The 19,302-nt window shown below is 47.9% G+C and overlaps 1 protein-coding gene across 1 annotated transcript in view; it reads right to left on the bottom strand.

The window, feature by feature from the left end:
* The window catches only part of Plg (plasminogen), a 43,676-nt gene that overhangs the window by 4,017 nt on the left and 20,357 nt on the right, over positions 1-19,302 (bottom strand). The window contains exons 11-17 of the mRNA XM_004651095.2: positions 16,664-16,845; positions 16,035-16,183; positions 12,723-12,816; positions 9,651-9,777; positions 4,685-4,759; positions 3,959-4,099; positions 924-1,030 (exon numbers count right to left, since the gene is read on the bottom strand). Coding sequence (XP_004651152.2) covers positions 924-1,030; positions 3,959-4,099; positions 4,685-4,759; positions 9,651-9,777; positions 12,723-12,816; positions 16,035-16,183; positions 16,664-16,845 — 875 coding nt within the window. The remainder of the gene's footprint in view (positions 1-923; positions 1,031-3,958; positions 4,100-4,684; positions 4,760-9,650; positions 9,778-12,722; positions 12,817-16,034; positions 16,184-16,663; positions 16,846-19,302) is intronic.

Raw genomic sequence — 19,302 nt, 5'->3', positions numbered from 1 at the left:
GTTATGATATGTGATTCCTCCAAGCCCACCCAATACTCTAATTGATTTTCTCACTTGATGTATGATAGGATCAGGAGAGACAGAGTTCAGTGAAGAAATATGTGGATATGGGCTGGAGAGATGGCTTAGTAGTTAAGGCGTTTGCCTGCAAGCCAAAAGAGCCCATTTCAATTCCTCCGGACCCACGTAAGCCAGATGCACATGGGGGCACATGTGTCTGGAGTTCATTTGCAGTGGCTGAAGGCCCTGACGTGCCCATTCTCTCTCTCTCTCTCTTTCTCTCTCTCAGATAAATAAATAAATTTTTTTTTTTTAAATATGTGGCTATGAGTGTGGGTGGGACAGGAGAAGAGTCAATGGCCCTGTGGGCAGATAGGACTGGGTGTAAGTACACCTTGGTGGTGTGCTGTTTATTATGGTGCTGGTGCTGATGGTTGTCATGGTGATGGTGATGCCAATGATGGAGCCCTGAGGCCTTTCTCTCCTTCCCCAGTTGCTGGACTGTCTCTTCCTAGCAGCCGCTCATACACACTAGAAACCAGGGAATTTGGGAAGACGACTCGTTTAGCTATAACTTTTGTGATTATTGTTAGTTTAAAACCACATTTAAGAACTCAAAATGGTAGCCACATTAAGAGCAGCCCAATTTATGGGCTGTGCCAAATCCCTCTCACTTGATGAAGCAAAACTCATATTGCAACTGTAAGTTAATAGATTCAAAACAGTCCCTTTCCTCTTGCTGACATCTCTCAAGGACCGATTGGGGAGGTACAGATGGGTGCCCATACAAAATCAGGAGAGGGCTGGACCATTCACATGTAGGAACTTGCACAGCTGTCTCTGAAATGTTCATTCTTGACATCTGGGCACATAGGCAGTAGTTCAAAGCCACTTCATGATATCGACCCTGGAGTTCATCTTACCTTTGGTTTCTCCCCAGCCCGTGATGTAACATAACGTCCGGTCAGCAACCACATAATTGGCAGAAGGCAGACAAGCCGGAATAACCTTGTTAGTGATTTTGGCAGGTCTGAAAGGGAAGCATCAAATGGTATACTGGTGATCCCCTTCTCCTATAGACCACATACAACAAAATGCCACCTGCCTCAGTGTCCCTAGATCATCTTCATGAATTCCTCACTTCGCTGACACGGAGTAATGCAAACAACCCCCTTCCTCTCACTGGCCTCTGAGTCAGTTTAAGAGGTCATTGCCCACGGGTGGGGCATCTGGCTGAAGCACCACCACAGGGCTATAGTAAGGGCAACTAATTGCATGGCCCGAACAAGTCTCCTTGTCAATGAAAGTGACACACCCGTGGTTATGAAAAACTGTGAGGGGCTGGGGAGATGGCTTTGTGGAGTGCAGTGCTGGCCAAATAAGCACGAGGATCTGAGTTCAGATCCCCAGAACCCACGTAAAAATGCCATGATGGGGTGGCATGTGTCTGTGATCCAGCACTGGGCAGGAGGCAGCAGGAGGACCCCGGGGGCTCACTGGTTAGCAAAGACTCTAGCTGAATTGCTGAGCTCCAGGTTCAGCAGGAGACGCTGTCTCAAAGAATAAAGTGGAGAGTGATTGAGGAAGACACCACATGTTGATATCTGGCTTCCGGTGCTTGCACATGCATGTATGTGCACTCACACACAACTATACACACATGTACACACACACACAAGACAAATCCAGTGAAATGCTGGACATGGAGAGGAGGACTGGACGTGAGGCACTTTGAATAAGCAAAATGGCCCTGACTTCCAAGGACGCTTGCCTGCTTAGAGAGGGCTTCAAGGACTCGCAAGCACTGCACCTTTGATTTAGTTAGCCCAAGAGGGAAAAGGCTGGAAGTGAGACATGCCCTGTTCTGACTGAGTTCATCGTTGTCGCTGACTTCAAGGCAGACACACTTTACTGGAGGAACCGGGATAGACCCCACCTCTCTCATGAACCTCGCTCGCGGGTTCTTCGTGGAACCCTAAATTCTTCAGACTTGTATCTGGGGGGGATGTGGGGTGGATATGTTAAAATTCAAAACGTACGAGGCTATTCCAGGACTCCTAATTTGCTAGGTGACTTCTTCAGGCCATCAGATGACCCTGACACGTGTGAGAAGACCATGATTGCAGGCGACCTTGTATTTGCTCAAGTGCTGGGGGGCGGGGGAGGGGGAGACACTGGAAGTGCATGAAGAAAATCAGCCGCTGCGTGGACCTGGTCACGATAGACCCCTGCTTTTCAAACATCCCAGGATGCCAGCCCTCAGTTTACAAACCAGAAGCGTCGCCCCGTGTTTGTGACCAGACCCAGAAGAGCAGCACTCAGGGGGCCTCCCCCGGCCTGTGCTGGCCGGCCAGCCCTCGCCAGCATCATCCACATGATCGTCATGTCTGGAGCCCGTCGGGCACAGCTAACGTGCTCCGCGTGCATGTTGCCTGTCCCACACGTGCATTTCTCTAACTAGCTGACTGTGTGTGAGCTGTGTTCACAGGGACCTGTTTCCAAACAGCTTCAAGCTTGTGGCATAAGCAGATTTGTTGCGGTGTCAGGCTTGCCCAAGCACATTTCAACAGGGACAGGAAAACCTAAGACGAGGCCAATGATGTGTTTATATTTTTGAAATGTTTCTCTTTCGCTCTGCCTTTTGACACCGTGGTGGTGTTTTAGATATTTGGTTTTTGGCATGTGTGGAGGTGTGGGCTGTGTGCAGGGGATGCACATGTGTGTGTACAGATGCACAATCTGTGCGCGGGTGCACATGCAGAGGCCAGAGGAGAGTGCCCGCTGCTCTCTTCTACCCCACATCTGAGTGTTTGCTTGGGACTCAGTCTCTATCTGAACATGGACTTCACTGCTTGTGGCCAGACGGAGTGAGCAGCCAGCCCCAGTGACTCTCTAGTCTCTGCTCCCTCAAGGACTGGGATTACTGGTGTGTGTCGCCTCACCCAGGTGTTGACATGGGTGCTGGGGATTGGAACTCGGGTCATTATGCATGCAGGGTGTGGTGTTTGAATCAAATGTCCCCCAGAAACTCATGCATTTTGAGTGCTTGATCCCCAGCTGGTGGCAGACTGGGAGGCGGAGCCTTGCTGGAGGAGGTGGGCTGTTGGGGGCGGGCTTTGGGGTGTCTTAGCCAACTCCCCGTTGTCAGAGCTCAGCTCGCTCTCCTGTTGCTGTTTTCCACCTGCTGTAGCAGAGGCAATGTCCAGCCTCGGCTCATCCCATACTTTCCTCTGCCGTTGTGAAGCTTCTCCTTGACACTGTACGCCCAAACAGAATCTTCACTCCTGTCAGCTACCTTGGGTCAGGTGCCTTGTCCCAGCAATGCAAAGGTGTCTGCTCTACATGGTAGCCACTCTTGCTTGCCAAGCCACCTCCTCCTCTCCTGCACTGTGGCCTTTAAACATGCTTTGCAATACGTAATCTCACTGGGTTCCTTCAAATATACGTTGAGGAGATCTGTTAGCCTGGAATTTCATTTGCTGGTCATGAGTGCATGCTAGCAGTGGGCGTTAACAGACAGCTGTGGGGGGCTGGGGAGATGGCTCAGCTATTAAAAGGGGCTTACTTGCAAAGCCAGACAGCCCAGGTTCAGTTCCCCAGCTGCCCTTGTCAAACCAGATGGACATCAGCTTGCAGCAGCAAGAGGCCCTGGTATGCACGCACATGCACGCACATAAAGATTTCTAAAGAAAGTTGGATGGGTTCTGGGGGATACCTCTATTCTTGTTCTTTACATGGGGAAATGAGTTGTAGTGGCCCTTTCAGGACCACACCCGAGGTATGACAGGACTGGGCAGGGGCCTGGCTTTCTGACAAAGTTTAATGCTGTCCCCTAAAATCCTGTGCTTGACATCATAGAGGCACCTGTGCACTGTCACGACCGTGGTTCATAAAAGCCAGGCATGCAACAAACGTCTGCACTCGGCTTGAGGTGCAAACCCCCAAGGGGAGCCGGTACCTGGTCAGCTTCAACAAAGCGATGTCCGCTCGGGTGGGTTCCGAGAACAGCCGGGCCACTTCTATAACTTGAGCATCTGCTTCAACATTCACTTCTTGGTGGGCACCCAGGACGACCTTATAGGATGAAGGCCTTGAAGACCTAAAGAAGATGATGACATCAGGAGCAAGACAGAATCCAGTGTCCCATAAGCATGTGTTCTCCCAAGACCCATAGCCACCATCGTTGGTGACTTCCGGGAGACAAGAAAAGACTCTGCAGATATGCTTAAACCTGCCAGTGAGAAAGAGTCTTTTGTTTTGTCTTGTTTGTTTTTCAAGGTAGAGTCTCAGTCTAGTCTAGGCTGACCTGGAATTCACTACGTAGTCTCTCAAGGCTGGCCTTGAACTGATGGTGATCCTCCTATCTCAGTCTCCCAATTTCTGGGACTAATGTGTCACCATGCCAGGTCCCAGAAACATTCTTAGCCTGCTTTGGGGACCAGTACCTGTCACGGTGAACTTATTCAGGCTCTCCAAGTGCCCTGTTCTGGTCTTCTACAGGTGTTTCTAGAAGCGTTTCTCCATAACTCAGTTTCCCTGGTGACACATGTGTTCCTCAGTCCTTATATCACTTCCAGAGAAGGAAGTGAGACGGGGCAGGGGAGCAAAAGAGGGAGGGAGGGAAGGAGGGAGAGAGGGAGAAGTGTTTCAGGCAAGGCCTCAGTCAGTCACTGGGGAGTCATACCTCTCCAGACAGTGCGCGGCAGTCAACACCCACTCTGGGGAGATTAACGTGCCTCCACAGAAGTGCTGGCCAAACCTAGGGAGGAAAAGTCAGGGTTTCAGTGCAAATCAGATGATCTGCTCTGCTTCGCTGACCAGAAAACCAAGACTTGCTCATTCAGTTTTGACGACGCTACTACACGGCTGAGAGCCCATCAACAGAATGGTAGAAACACCGAGTCACATTTCAGCACCAGGATTTCCCAGGAGATCTGTCTGTACCACTCTTCAGATGGCTGGGGAAGGCACAGTCACAGACTGTCCCCAAAAAGGAGAAGCACTGACTCCAGGATGAAGCTGTCCATCCGTGACTTTGCCCCATCAGCCCTGCACCCCGACAGAGGCCACCAGCCAAAGCCTTGCCCGAAGCCTCCTTCATTTAGTGACAAGGGCTCTGCGAGAGATCTTGATGGGTCATTCTTCAAGGAGTCACAGATGTCCTCTGAGAGCCTGCTCTAGGGCTGTGTATACCAGAAGTAGCTCAGAAAAGATGAGGTGGGGCTGGAGATATGGCTTAGCGGTTAAGGCGTTTGCCTACAAAGCCAAAGGACCCAGGTTCAATTCCCTAGGACCCAAGTTAGCCAGATGCACATGGTGGTGCATGTGTCTGGAGTTCATTTGCAGTGACTACAGGCCCTGGCATGCCCATTCTTCCTCTCTCTCTCTCTATCTCAAGTAAATAAACATAAATAAATTTTAAAATAAAGAAGACATGAGCCAGGCATGGTGGCACACACCTTTAATTCTAGCACTCCGGAGGCAGAGGTAAGAGGATTGCCATGCATTCGAGACCACCCTGAGAATACGTCAGCCTGAGTTAGAGTGAAACCCTACCTTAAAAAAGAGAGAGAGAGAGAGAGAGATGAGATGACCGACTCGCATCCAGATGGGATGTGAGGGGGAGGGTACAAAGGGCAAACAAACATATGGGATGAGACACAACAAAAAAACAGCCAAGAGGGGCTGGAGAGATGCTCAGCAGTTAAGGCGCTTGCTTGTAAGGACCCAGGTTCAATGGCCCAGTACCTCACGTAAAGCCAGATGCAGAAGATAGCTCACGCATCTGGAGTTCATTTGCAGTGGCTACAGGCCCTGACACGTCCATTTTCTCCCTCTCTCTCTCTCTCTTTCTCTCCTCTCTGCCTCTTTTTCTCTCACAAATAAATAAATAGATAAATTTTAAAACTGGCCAGGAAATCGACGACTGCACAGCATGGGCAAGAATGAATCTAGGGTGGGAGGTAAAGACTCTAGAGCGAGGAGTTGCTAAGTGGGAAGGCCAAGAAAACTCAACCCAGCACACTCATGGGTAAGGACAGCACACCCCTTGCTCAGGGAGGGAAGAAATGCGGTGAGGACAGGGAGGGTGTTCACTGGCTTGGAAGTGATCTTGGCAAGCCAGCATGCCAGCCATGAGCCTGTCCCGGGTGCTCCATGACATGCCCAGGAAAACTGACCTCAGGGTGACAGGCATGCCCCACTACAGACAGCCCAAACGGCCGGGCTCCCACAGGCTCAGACTGGCCACTCTTTTTTTTTTTTTTTAATTTTTTATTTATTCATTTGAGAGCGACAGACACAGAGAGAAAGACAGATAGAGGGAGAGAGAGAGGATGGGCGCGCCAGGGCTTCCAGCCTCTGCAAACGAACTCCAGACGCATGCGCCCCCTTGTGCATCTGGCTAACGTGGGACCTGGGGAACCCAGCCTCGAACCGGGGTCCTTAGGCTTCACAGGCAAGCGCTTAACCGCTAAGCCATCTCTCCAGCCCAGACTGGCTACTCTTAAACGACGGCCATCACAGACTGGAATTTGTTCACGTTTGTGAGTGGACACACCACCCCTGTGTTAAATTCAAATGTCACTTAGATGCGCAAAGCCTTTTTAAAGTGTGTGTGTCTCACAAGTAGGCGCCTTTTTGTACCTCCGTCTGTAAAGTGTCATGTTTATGAAACTATCCATTTCTTTAAAAAAAAAAAAAGATTTAATTTTATTTATTAGAGACAGAGAGAGAGAGAGAATGAGTGTGCCAGGGCCTCCAGCCACTACAAACACACTCCCCCTTGTGCATCTGGGTTATGTGGGACCTGGAGAATTGAACCTGGGTCTTTAGGCTTTGCAGGCATCTTAACTGCTAAGCCGTCTCTCCAGCCTGAAACTGCCGTTTCTGATTTCGTAACAAGCCAGTGGGTGTCCGTGTGAACCCCAAGACGTTCAGGGCTCTCCCAGCAATGCCACAGCCGCATGCAGTTGACTGTGTCTACATACCTTGATCACAGCAGCCCAGAGGTTCTCCTTTGTGTATGTGCACGTGTACACCGTATGTGTGAGGTGTGCACATGCATGTAGACACGCACATACATAAGGCGGCCAGAAGAGATGCCGGGTGTCCTCCTCCACCCCTCCTCTGCATGTCTCTTTGAGATAGACTTTCTCACTAAACTTGGAGCTGCCGTGTTTTTTTTAAAATGTTTTTGTTGATATTTATTTATTTACTTGAGAGCAACAGACAGACAGAGAAAGAGGCAGAGAGAAAGAGAGAGAGAGAGAGAGAGAATGGGTGCACCAGGGCCTTCAGCCACTGCAAACGAACTCCAGACACATGTGCCCCCTGTGCATCTGGCTAACATGGGTCCTGGGAATTGAGCCTCGAACCGGGGTCCTTAGGCTTCACAGGCAAGTGCTTAACTGTTAAGCCATCTCTCCAGCCCCTGTGTTTGTTTGTTTGTTTGTTTTAATCGGGCTGACAAACCAGGAATTGTCCAGTCTTGGCTCCCACAGGATTAGTTACAGACATGCATGGCCACACCCAGCTGTTTCTGTAGGTGCTGGAGAATTGAACTCAAGGCACAGCGGGTCCTCTCAGGCCTCCATGCTCAAGGGGCATGTGCTCTTCCTTGCTGGCCAACTCCCATTCCCTGAGGATTTTTTTTAAATCCACTTTTGGTCTTTCAAAGTAAAAAACCTAGGTGACTTCCGGTTAAGATGGCGGCGTAGGTACCACGCCAAAGCAGCCTGGGGGGGGGGGAAAGACCAAAAAAACTCAGCAAAATACACACTTTTACTAAAAAGTGAGGTGTATAGGAAATTGAAGCAGCAGCAGAGAAGTAGGAGAGATCCAGAGCATCCAGAGCCTGCAAAGGCGGGAAAAGCAGCTCTGGCAGCTCCGCCAACCGCGGCGGCGGCGGTGCACCAGAAAGCCGCCAGGCTTGGCTCGAGCCGCAGGACAAGCCAGGTGCGGGATTTTCCCCTCACACCGCGCTCTCCGCAACTCGGGAAACGTGAGGGGAGAGCGGCAGCGAGCAGCGGAGGAACAGACCGCGAGGTAGAAGAACACGTGGAGCAGCGAGACAACCAGAGCAGCCTCGGCTCCCTCCCCTCCCCCACCGCCTGAGCCCAGCTCCGGCGAACAGAGCAGCAGCCCGGGACCCGGCCACGCCAACTTGGGCTGACAGCGGGACCCAAGCAGGAGCAGAGTTCGGCAGCAACATTGGCAGCTCCAGAACTGGTACCAGCGGCCCCAGCAGCAGCAGACCCAGGAGCGGCAGCAGCGGCAGACCCAGCAGCAGCAGCTTCAGCAACAGCAGTGGCTCCAGAAGTGGCAGCTACAGTAGCAGCAGCAGCAGAGGCAACAGCAGCAGTGGGCCCAGCAGCAGCTTCAGCTGCTGACAGACCCAGCAGAGGCAGCTTTCGCAGCAGCAGTTCCACAAGCGGGGGTGCTGATCTGCAGGGCCACAGTTGCCAGGCTCGGTTTGCCCGCAGGAAAAGCCAGTGCCCAGCTCCAGAAATCAGAACAGCAGCCCGACGACCCAGGCAGCAACTTGACTGAGACCAAACTCATCCAAGGTAACTGGGTTTGCACCAGGGAAGGGTCTCACTTGGTCACAAGATGACTTGGATCCCTCAACAGACCAGAAATCTTAACCTCTATGTTGATAGAGGATCTGGTTGTTATAATAACTACTCTTGCATAAATACTCGGTGCTGTCTTTGATTGAATGTGTACAGTGTTTAGTTAAATTTTAGAATCTACCTGTGTTTTATTCCACTCAGCCTACTTGAATACTCCCATAGCAGGAAACTCAACCCCTAGGAGCACCTTTGTAGATACTTTCAGAGTCTTAAGAGCCACATCTAACACCTTAAGCTCCTACCCTGAAAATATATAACATTAAATCAATTGATACAGCTAAGAATACCCAGCTAGCTAGAAAATCCAAGCATTAACTTAATCCAACATGCAAAAATATATACATTATAACACAAGAAACACTAAAAAGCAAGACGATATAAATCCACCTAAAAGTATTAATGCATCAGAAATGACCTCCAGTGAGAACGAGTTAGAGGAAATGCCTGAAAAAGATTTCAAAAGAATGATTGTAAATATGTTCAAAGAAGTCAGAGAACAAATCAAAGGAGTCAAAGAGGAACTTAAAGAGGAAATCAAAGGAATCAAAGAAGATGCAGGACACCAATTTCATGAAGTAAAGAAGGCAATCCAAGACATAAATAAGGAAATAGAAATAATAAAGAAAAACCAGTCAGAATTACTAGCAATGAAGAACACAGTTAATGAAATAAAAAACTATAGAAAATCTCACCAGTAGAATGGATGAAGGAGAGGACAGAATATCTAAGCTAGAAGACCAGGTGGCAGATCTAATGCAGTCCAACAAAGAGAAAGACAAACTTATAGAAAAGTATGAGTGGGAATTTCAAGATATTCGGGACACCATGAAAAGATCAAATATTAGAATTCAGGGCATAGTAGAAGGAGAAGAATTTCACTCAAAGTAGAAAACCTAGAAAACATTTTTATTCATTCATTCATTCCTTATTAAGTCACTCAGCTGTGTGGGTTTGCTGTGAAGGTTTTCTGGGCTCACATAGAAGGATAGGAAGAATTATTTCTGAAAATGTTCTTACCTGGTTCTAAGGCTGATTTGCCAGGGCCAGGAGTGCGGGTTGGCCACACACCCACCTACCACCCGCCCAGGACATTTCTTTGGCTCCACCTGCGGCTTTCCACAATCAAATGACGTTGATGGTGACTCTGTGAAACGATGTGAGAGGAAAAAGGCCACATTGAAGCAAGGGAACTAGCTCTGTCATCCAGTGCTAGTTAAATTCATGGCTCCCAACTGAACTGATGACATCTCAGAGCACCAGGGAAATAGTAAAATCATAGGCAACTTCTATAACACGTTCTTTTTTGTGATTAGCCTATATGCTTATGAGTGGAAAAGCAGATTTCACTGAATGAAAAACTTAGATCCAAATGACAATGTTATGGATACTCCTTAGTTTTGCATGGAGACTTTCAAGACTCAAGCAAGTATGAATAACTCCAACTAAGTGGTGCATAAATTAAAAGCATCTTGAAATGTGTGTGTGTGTGAGAGAGAGAGAGATGTGTATGGCATATGCACATGCGTGCACCTCATACACACATGTACAAAGACCGGAGGAGGACATTTGAATTAAAATATTTGCATTTGGGCTGGAGGGCTGGCTTAGCAGTTAAGGTATTTGCCTGCAAAGCCAAAGGACCCAGGTTCAATTCCCTAGGACCCACGTAAACCAGATGCACAAGGGGGCACATGCATCTGGAGTTTGTTTGCAGTGGCTGGATGCCCTGGTGCACCCATTGTCTCTCTCTTTCTCTTTTTCCCTCTTTATCTGTTAAGTAAATAAAAATGAAATATGCAAAAATTTAAAAATTAAATTTGCATAAGTAAGACATACATGTATTGAAATAATAGCTACAGATACGATAGTGCCCCGATTTTCCTATTTGAAACAAAACTGAAGCTTCCTATTGACATGTACTTATTCATATTTTGATTGGACATCTTGGTAGAAATTAAATAATTACTAAATCATTCAACAAGCAAAAAGTTAATTTTAAATAAAAATTAAACAGATAATTTTAAGGTTCAGGTGGGCACAGTTTTGAAGTTAATATTAAGGAGAAAAGGCAACACAATCCCGGGTTGGAATTGAGAAAGCTGAATAGACCACATTTCTGATTTGGGATTGTCCTTCTTATGCTATTGTTTTGTGTGTGCCCTTCACAGTGCGACGCGTCTTTATTGCACTTCGCATTTACGTAAATTCTCTCAAGAAAGTTGCTTAAAGACGCTTACAAGCTTATATTCGTTGTCAACTTGACAGGACCTAGAATCATCAAAGATAGGAGCCTGTGGCATGCCTTTGAGGGATTGTCTCGATTAGGTGCCCATTCTCTCTCTCTCCCTCTATCTGTCTTTCTCTCTGTGTCTGTCGCTCTCAAATAAATAAATAAATAATTTAAAAAAATAAGTAAATAAAATTTTTTAAGTGTTAAAAAATAAAGAAATAAAATATAAAATAAACAAATACGTAAATAAAAATAGTATAGGGGCTGGAGAGATGGCTTAATGGTTAAGTGCTTGCCTGTGAAGAAGCCTAAGGACCCTGGTTCAAGGCTCGGTTCCCCAGGACTCACGTTAGCCAGATGCACAAAGTGGCTCACGCATCTGGAGTTTGTTTTCAGTGGCTGGAGGTCCTGGTGCACCCATTCTCTCTCTCTCTCATTCTCTCTCTCTCTCTGTGCCTCTTTCTCTCTATCTGTTGCTCTCAAATAAATACATAAAAACAAACAAAAAAAAAGTAGTGTAGTTGGGTTAGAGGATTTTAAGAAAAAGAATTGTTGGAAAATTTCTCCTTTAAATAAACCAATTACAAGTTCCCAGAGAGTAAGCAATAAAACTTGTTAAGAAAGAAACAACGGAAGTAGTTGAAATCCACAGAGTCGTTGATTCTTGAAGTGATTTCTCAAGCTGAAAGAATCCAAATACAATCAGTAAAATCATGGTATCTATGATAAGATACCCTGAACCTGTGCTGGCCTCCGGGTAAGCACTGGCCCAGCATGCTGAAGAGCTATGGCCTCTGGCTTTTGTCTCCCATTTGAGGCAGGCAACATGGGAGTCGTTTAGCTGCCTAGGACTTGCTTGGCTTGCACAATAACACTCCCCTTTCCTAAGCAATAAACCTAGCAACTTGTTGGGAAACTGGGGCCCCACCTGCATGGAGCTGCACACCTATGCCACTCCAAACAATGGACTAAGGCCCGCCTCCCTTAGTAAACATCAGTCACACCCCTTTGTGGTCAGCCGCTATTCAAAATACATATTCTAAAAGATATCTGGATCAAAACAGTAGGGAAGCACCCAGCCTGGACTTGTTTGGGGTATGTGCACAATAAGGCAAACTGTGCCCATAAGTAAACTTTTAGGGAAAAAACCTCTACTTATCATCTTATGCATACGCTTACCTAGATACACATAGGATGATTATTGCTAATTAAAATCAGATGCATTCTGGGAGGGGACATGTGCAGTTGAGGAAAAGGTTCTATAATCCAACTTTGTCAGTTAAGCTAGAGTACCACCCAAACTGCGCTCCCAGCAACGGACCCTCCTTCTTATAGATTCCTTAGAAAGAAACCCCTGGCAACAACAGCGGGGGGTGGGGGAGCTTGAGTACTTCCCCCACGCAAGCAGCCCGCTGCCCCCCTTGGCAGTAGAGTCAGACCTTCGCTATTGTTTTGCCCTTAATAAAATACTGCTGCCTTGCTGTTTGTGCCTTTCTTCGACTGTGAATAAGGCGCCAAGAGCCTGGAAGCACCCAGAGGCCACTGGTAGGTAGCACATTCACTTTGTAAATACGCATGCATTCGCAGAAGAAGGGCAGCTATTAGGAGGAGGGAAGGGACCAGCAAGAAGGGAGAGAAGGAATGGGAGGGAGGAGGAGGATGAATAAGAACAAAGCACAATAACGTATGCACGCGTGTGTGTAAATGTCACCGTCAAATCCACCTCTTGGATGCTCACAAAAAATCCTAAAAGCAGAAGTAGATATGCATTGTTATATACAGTGCCCGCCATGGGCCGGGCATCACTGTGGGAGTCGTTTCCTTATGAGAGAGAGGAGAGAGAGGGAGGAAAGGCTTACCGCAAAGAGGGACGTCACAATAGTCAAAGAGCTTTCTGGGATTCATCGTGTAGCACCAGGGGCCATTGACATCGCCGTCAGGGTTGCGGCAGTACTGAACACAGAGAAAACACATGTACGCATTTGAGATGTGGCTCTCCGATGGCAGAGGAGGACAGGCTTGTCGTTACAAATGGAAGCAGGCTGGGCGTGGTGGCGCACGCCTTTTCAGTCCCAAGGTAGGAGGATCCCTGTGAGTTGGACTACACAGTGAATTCCAGGTCAGCCTGGGCTAGAGCGAGACCCTACCTCAAACAAAACAAAACAAAAAGATGGGAAGGGAATGTCCCCTTTTCTTTATTTTCTTCTTGGTTTTCTGGCAAAGTGATTTTTGTCATTGGTGATGTCTCCTTGTTCAAAGTGGCTCCAGGACTCAAGAGAGGTAGCTCAGTGGGTAAAGTGCCCACCTGGCAAACATGAAGACAGGAGTTTGATCCCTGGTACTCTTGTTAAAAACAAACCTGAGCATGGCAGCACACGCCTATGATCTCAGCACTGGGGAAGCAGAGACAGGAGGATTCTTGGAGCTCACTGGCTACCAGCGTAGCCTAATTGGTAAGCTCCAGGCCAATGAGAGACCCTGTCTCAAAAAAGGGTGATCTGTGATCCTGAGGATGACACTTCAGGTTGTCCTCTGACCTCCACACACATTACACATGTGTGGAGGTTTGATTCAGGTGTCCCCCATAAACTTAGGTGCTCTGAACGCTAGGTTCCCAGCTGATGGAGATTTGGGAATTAACGCCTCCAGCAGGTAGTGTATTGTTGGGGGTGGGCTTATGGGTGTTATAGCCAGTTTCCCCTTGCCAGTGATTGGCACACTCTCCTGTTGCTATTGTCCACCTGATGTTGGCCAGGCGGTTATGTCCACCCTCTGCTCATGCCATCATTTTTCTCTACCTTCAGGGAGCTTCCCCTTGAGTCTATAAGCCAAAATAAACCTTTGTTTCCCCAAAAGCTGCTCTTGGTTGGGTGATTTCCGCCAGCAATGCGAACCTGACTGCAACAACATGTAACTACACACACAAGTGTGCCCACACACGCACACAAACACACACACAGAGGCTACTCCCTGGACAAAGGGTGGGGCATCCCAGGAGGATATATGTGCAGAGCAGACATAGGTGGGCCTCCCTCGGGAGCCCGGACCACATACGTGTGAGAGAGCCAGCCTCAGGGGACATTGGGACATTACAAACTCACTCATCTTACAGCTGGCTGGCTTCAGCAGTCCTCTACCCATGAAACCCTATTGTCTATTGATTAAAAAAAAAAAACAAAACTTGTAGCCTGGTGTGGTGGCCCATGCCTTTAATCCCAGGACTCAGGAGGCAGAGGTAGGAGGATCACCATGAGTTTCAGGCTACCCTGAGGCTCCATAGTGAATTCCTAGGCCAGAGTCAGACCCTACCTTGAAAAAAAGAAAACACTTTTACCCCCTGGGGATCAAGACAGAAGGGTGGACTGTAGAGATGGCTTAGTGCTTAAGGCACTTGCCTGCAAAGTCAAAGGACTCAGGTTCAATTCCCTAGGACCCACGTAAGCCAGAAGCACCAGGTGGTGCACGTATCTGGAGTTCATTTGAAGTGGCTGGAGGCCCTGTCACTCCCATTTTTTCTCTTTATCTGCCTTTTTCTCTCTCTCAAATACATAAATACTTTTTCTTAAAAGGCAGAAAGGCAATGTTTTCTCAGATACCATGATACAATAAGCACAGATGTGGTCTCTGCCCCGTGGCTTCTGACTGCAAGACCAAACACACCGAGCTTCTAAGACCCTTGGAACCTTTCTGGTGATAGGCGCATCTTTTGCTCTGATGAGATGACTTGTGTGGACTCTTGGGACACTTCAGGATGGGGGATGGTTGCTAGCAAAACCAACTGTATGATCAGAGTGTCGTGGCTTCCAGCCCCATGCTCTGACGTCCAGGGAAGGGAGACAGACTAAAGGTTGAGCTTGATCATCAAAAGCCAACGTTGTAACCAACCATGTTGACTTAAAAAACAAAGATACCAGGGGAAAAAAAATATATCCTGGTTTCAGAGAGGTTCCTGGAAGCTGGGCATGTGGAGGTGCTGGGACTAGTGTCCTCCCAGAGGGCCTGACAGCTCACCCCCACCCCCACACGTTGCCTTCCACGTCTCTCCACCTGTCGGCACACCTGTAGCATCTGCAGTGGCCCCTGGGACACTGTGAAGTGTCCCTCACAGAACTTATGAGGTGCTCAAGGAAGTCAACCAAACCTAAAGAGATGGTCGTCAGGACCTGAATCATAGTGAGTCCGTTGATACTGCAAATCCAGCCTGGCAGTTGGCATCTGACGGGAGGGCAGCCCTGTGGCACAGGAGCCCAGAAGCTGCGGGATCTGACCCCCGTGTCCAGATAGACAGTGTCAGAATGGAGCTGGATTTTAGGACACTCGGCTGGTGGGGTGCTGCTTGGTGTGGAAGGAGAACCCTGCCTTCAGTCCGGAGTCAGAAGTGCTGTGCAGAGTGGTCAGTGAAAGGAGGGAGAGGTTTGGGCCACTCCTGTGTCAGACGTCCTCAAAGCACACCGTGCCAGAGAGGCTGTGAGTCTAGGGGAGGTTCTATCACGGGAAGTCCTCACGACCCGCACAGCTTTTCTCTAGAAAATCACACTAACATGTCCTGAAGAACATCTTTGGTTTCTAAAGGAAAGACAGGCTGGACAGATGGCCCAGTGGGGAAGCATGCTTCCCGCATAAGCCCGAGGGAGACTGACCCCAGCAGAGTTTGAATTTTTACCTAGACAGCTGGGCATGGCCACATGGGGGAGCAGAAACCCAAGAATTATTGGAAACCCACAAGCTGCAGAATCGATGAAGAGACTCCGGCTCAGAACAAGGCCACTTGGGAAGAAGGATGGGGGACAGCTGGTGCTCTCCTCAGAGCTGTGGGCGAGCATGCCTAGTGGCTGGTGACAGTCTGAGGCAACACAACATGGACACACGCGCACACACGCACACACATATGCATGCACACTTTAAAAAAAAAAACCCTAAAGAAAAATGCTAGGAGCCAGAAACATGCACAGAAGGGACGTGAGGACAAATGTGACCTCAGGGTGAGGCACGTCCATCTGCAGTACTTCCTGTGCCGCAGAAGCCAGTCGGGGCATCAGCTTTGCTCCCCTGGGATGGCTGCAACTCCCCGCCCCCACTCTTTTCCCCCCAACACCAAAGGTCGGTCCCAGCTGGTCTCGTGAAATCCAAAACTCAATACTCTTTAAAGGTCTCTCAGCAGAGTGACTTACGTTTCTCTCCAGACCCGCCCGGGGGTTTGTCTCTGGGGTGAAGATGCTGTGTCGATGAGGCTCCTGGGCAGCCCACCCCTGGCATGGGGTGCCAGTCACAGTGGTGGCCTTCTTGCCCCTGTACTCTTTCCCGTTGCCAAACATGCAGTCTGTAAGAAAGGGAGCGGGTGGTCACGTGCCTCTGTGTAGCCCAAGGGTGATGCAAAGTAAACACAGTTGTGTTGGGTGGTTTGGCGACAGAGCCCATGTGAGACACACCTCAGAGTGCCAGGATGCCAAATGTGACAGGGAACACTACCTAACTTAGAAAGTTACTGGACATGATTACTGACTTGGAGATAACCGCACGTTTAATAGTATGTTAGAAGGGAAACTTGGGTTAGGTTAGCAAGATAATTTGATTTTACAACAACGTGAGTTCCTACAGAGAACACCCAGGTTGACAGAGATCCTTAGGATACAACTCATGCATGTGACATCAGTGCCCTGCTGCCCCTAGATGGCACTGAGGCTCCTTCAACACAGTAGACCCTGAGCCCACAAGGGCTTCGGGGAGCTTGTGTCAGTAATGCCTTCCTCTCGTCCCAACGGGCAAGCCTACCCACACTCGTCTGGTGCCATCTGGTTACCTGGCGCAGGAGTGGCCTGCAAGCCAGGCCCCTGGGCCACAGGCGAGGACTCCGTGGGGCTGGTTTCTGCCTCTGAGCATCTCTTCAAGTTGCAGTATTCCCACCTGACGCTCGGGTCTGTGGTGTAGCACCAAGGGCCCTTGTCAGCATCCGGGTTCCTGCAGTAGTTCATCCTCAGGTCGCTGCAAACCCCCCAGACAACAAAGTCAGCAGAGGTGGAAGGTTCCAACTCCCTCTAACGATACCACAAAACTGTAAGCAAGGGTCGGAAATGCTTTTGTTAGAGGTATTGTATTAACACCCCAAGCACAAAGGGCCCTCTTGACCTATGTTGGTAAATACTCCATATAAAAACTGTGAGAGGGTTGGGGAGATGGTTCAGTGGTTAAAGGTGCTTGCTTGCAAAGCCTGACAGCCAGAGTTTGATTCCCCAGTATACATGTAATGCCAGATGCATAGTGGTGCGTGCATCCGGAGTTGGTTTGCAGTGCAAGGTACAAGTGGCACACCCATTCTCTTTCTCTTTCTCATAAATAATTTTTAAAACTGAGATAACATATAAATGTGTGAAGGAAACTATCAACAATATTCTCTTTCTATATTCTGATAAATTCTTTCCCCATGGGTAACCAATATAGATTTTGAACTGTAATGTTAGATATTTTTTTAACAAATACAAATTTATTGATCTCATTGTACATAAGACCACATAGGGATATGTGAGCTGGAAATAAAATGTTTTACTCAGAAAAGTAATGGCATAGTAAGATGATAACAATCTAATCTCATTCACTCATGACATAAATGCTACGTATTCATAGTACAAGGTTAATATGGAATTCATGCCACTGTACATGTGGAATCAGGTTGATCAAGTGAGTCTGTGTTCAAAAGCTGGCCTGGGGCTGGAGGGATGGCTTAGTGGTTAAGGCATTTGCCTGCAAAGCCCAAGGACCCAGGCTCAATTCCCCAGGACCCATGTTAGTCAGAGGCATAAGGAGGTGCAAGCATCTAGAGTTCGTTTGCAGTGGCTGGAGACCCTGGCCTACCCATTCTCTCTCTCTTGCTCTCTTTCTCTGTCAGATAAATAAATTAAAATAATTTTTAAAGGCAAAAGCTGGCCTAGAAAACAAGCACCCAGGCAGCATGTCATTTCTATGGGACACACTCCTGGGGAGGGACCTCCTGCTCTGGGTCCATCCTCTGTGGCTGAAGCCACTTGGGAGCCAGGACACTGGGGTGAGATTAAAGAACGGTCTGATGGAAGAAATAAGGTGAGGTGCCTTGGCAGTCCAGGGGCTCCAGAGGGGCTATGGAGGAGTCAGGGGAAAAAATTGAGTAAGAAGAGACATCACAGCTGAGAATCCTGGGAATGCCGGAGGATGGCCCCTCCCCCCGCACTGGAGCCTCCCAAGAACGTTGCCCCAAACTCTCAATCCTCATCCCCCGAGTCTCTTCAGCTCCATCGTGACCTGCACTGTGTTCGGCACTGGAAACTGGAAGCCCAGAAATTTCTCACGAGAAGGCATCATTCATTTTAATGACCGTTTCTTAATGCAAATGCGTCTTATCTCTGGCTGCTTCTAAGATTTTTCACTTTATCCTTGGTTTTAGCTATGGTGTGCCCCAGTAAACCATCTAGTTTTTCTTTTACTAATTCTACTTCTGATTTGTGATGCTTTTTGAGTCTGAGCTTTATCATTTTCATCATATTTGGGTTCTTAAGCCATCATTACATTAAGGAATTTTTACATCCCATAATCTCTCTTCTACTGCGTCTTTGTATATTTTTTCAACAGGTTCTTGATACTGCTTTTCCCCAACATTTTGTTCTTCCTTTGCACAGCAGTTTTTATTATTATTATTATTATTTGGGATTTTTTTTATCATTTTCTTCTTTTGGAACATCGGACCTGATGGTAATGTCAGTTTTGAAACTTTAACTCATGACACATACATTCTTCTGTTCTTCAATTTACATTTGCCTCTTGTAGACTTTTCCTATCAATTGATATTATCCATTTGTTTCTTTTAGGGCCATATTTTCCTTTAAGTTCTTAAACACAACTAGGTAGGTAGGTAGGTAGATATTAGATAATGTTGAATTTTGGTAGCTTTAAGAATTTTTGCTGTCTCCACCTCCTCTCTCCCTCTCAGCATGCTAGGATTACAGAAGCCAGTCACAGCTTCTGGCTTGTACACGGGGTCTGGGGATCTGAACCAGGGTACTTGGGCTTGAGTGGCAAGTGCCTTATCCATCGACCCATCTCCCCAGCCCACATTTAGTGGTCTTTGTATGTCTAATCAATTTGAAAATATGCTCTGGACGTTGTGGATGTCGCGTTCCTGAGCAACTTGACTTTATTATTTTCCTCCGTAGATTGCTGAGTTTTCTTTCGGCATGCAGTTAATTTACTCGGAGTCATTTTGGTCTTGTTAGGCTTGCTTTTCAGCTGTGCTGGGACGTTGCCAGAATGGTCTTTATTCTAAGAATGCGCTAACCTCCTTAAAGTATGGCTTTACTGAACGTGCAAGATGCTCAGTGAGGTCTCTCCTCTCATTAGGCTTCAGATGCCTCCTGGTGATATCTGAGTTCTCTGTCTCCCTGCACCTCACTGAGTCCTGATAGCTCTTTTTGT

The sequence above is a fragment of the Jaculus jaculus genome, chromosome 9 (assembly GCF_020740685.1).
Source record: "Jaculus jaculus isolate mJacJac1 chromosome 9, mJacJac1.mat.Y.cur, whole genome shotgun sequence".
In the NCBI taxonomy this organism is placed as follows: Eukaryota; Metazoa; Chordata; class Mammalia; order Rodentia; family Dipodidae; genus Jaculus; species Jaculus jaculus.
This window is presented reverse-complemented; position numbering and strand designations above follow the sequence as displayed.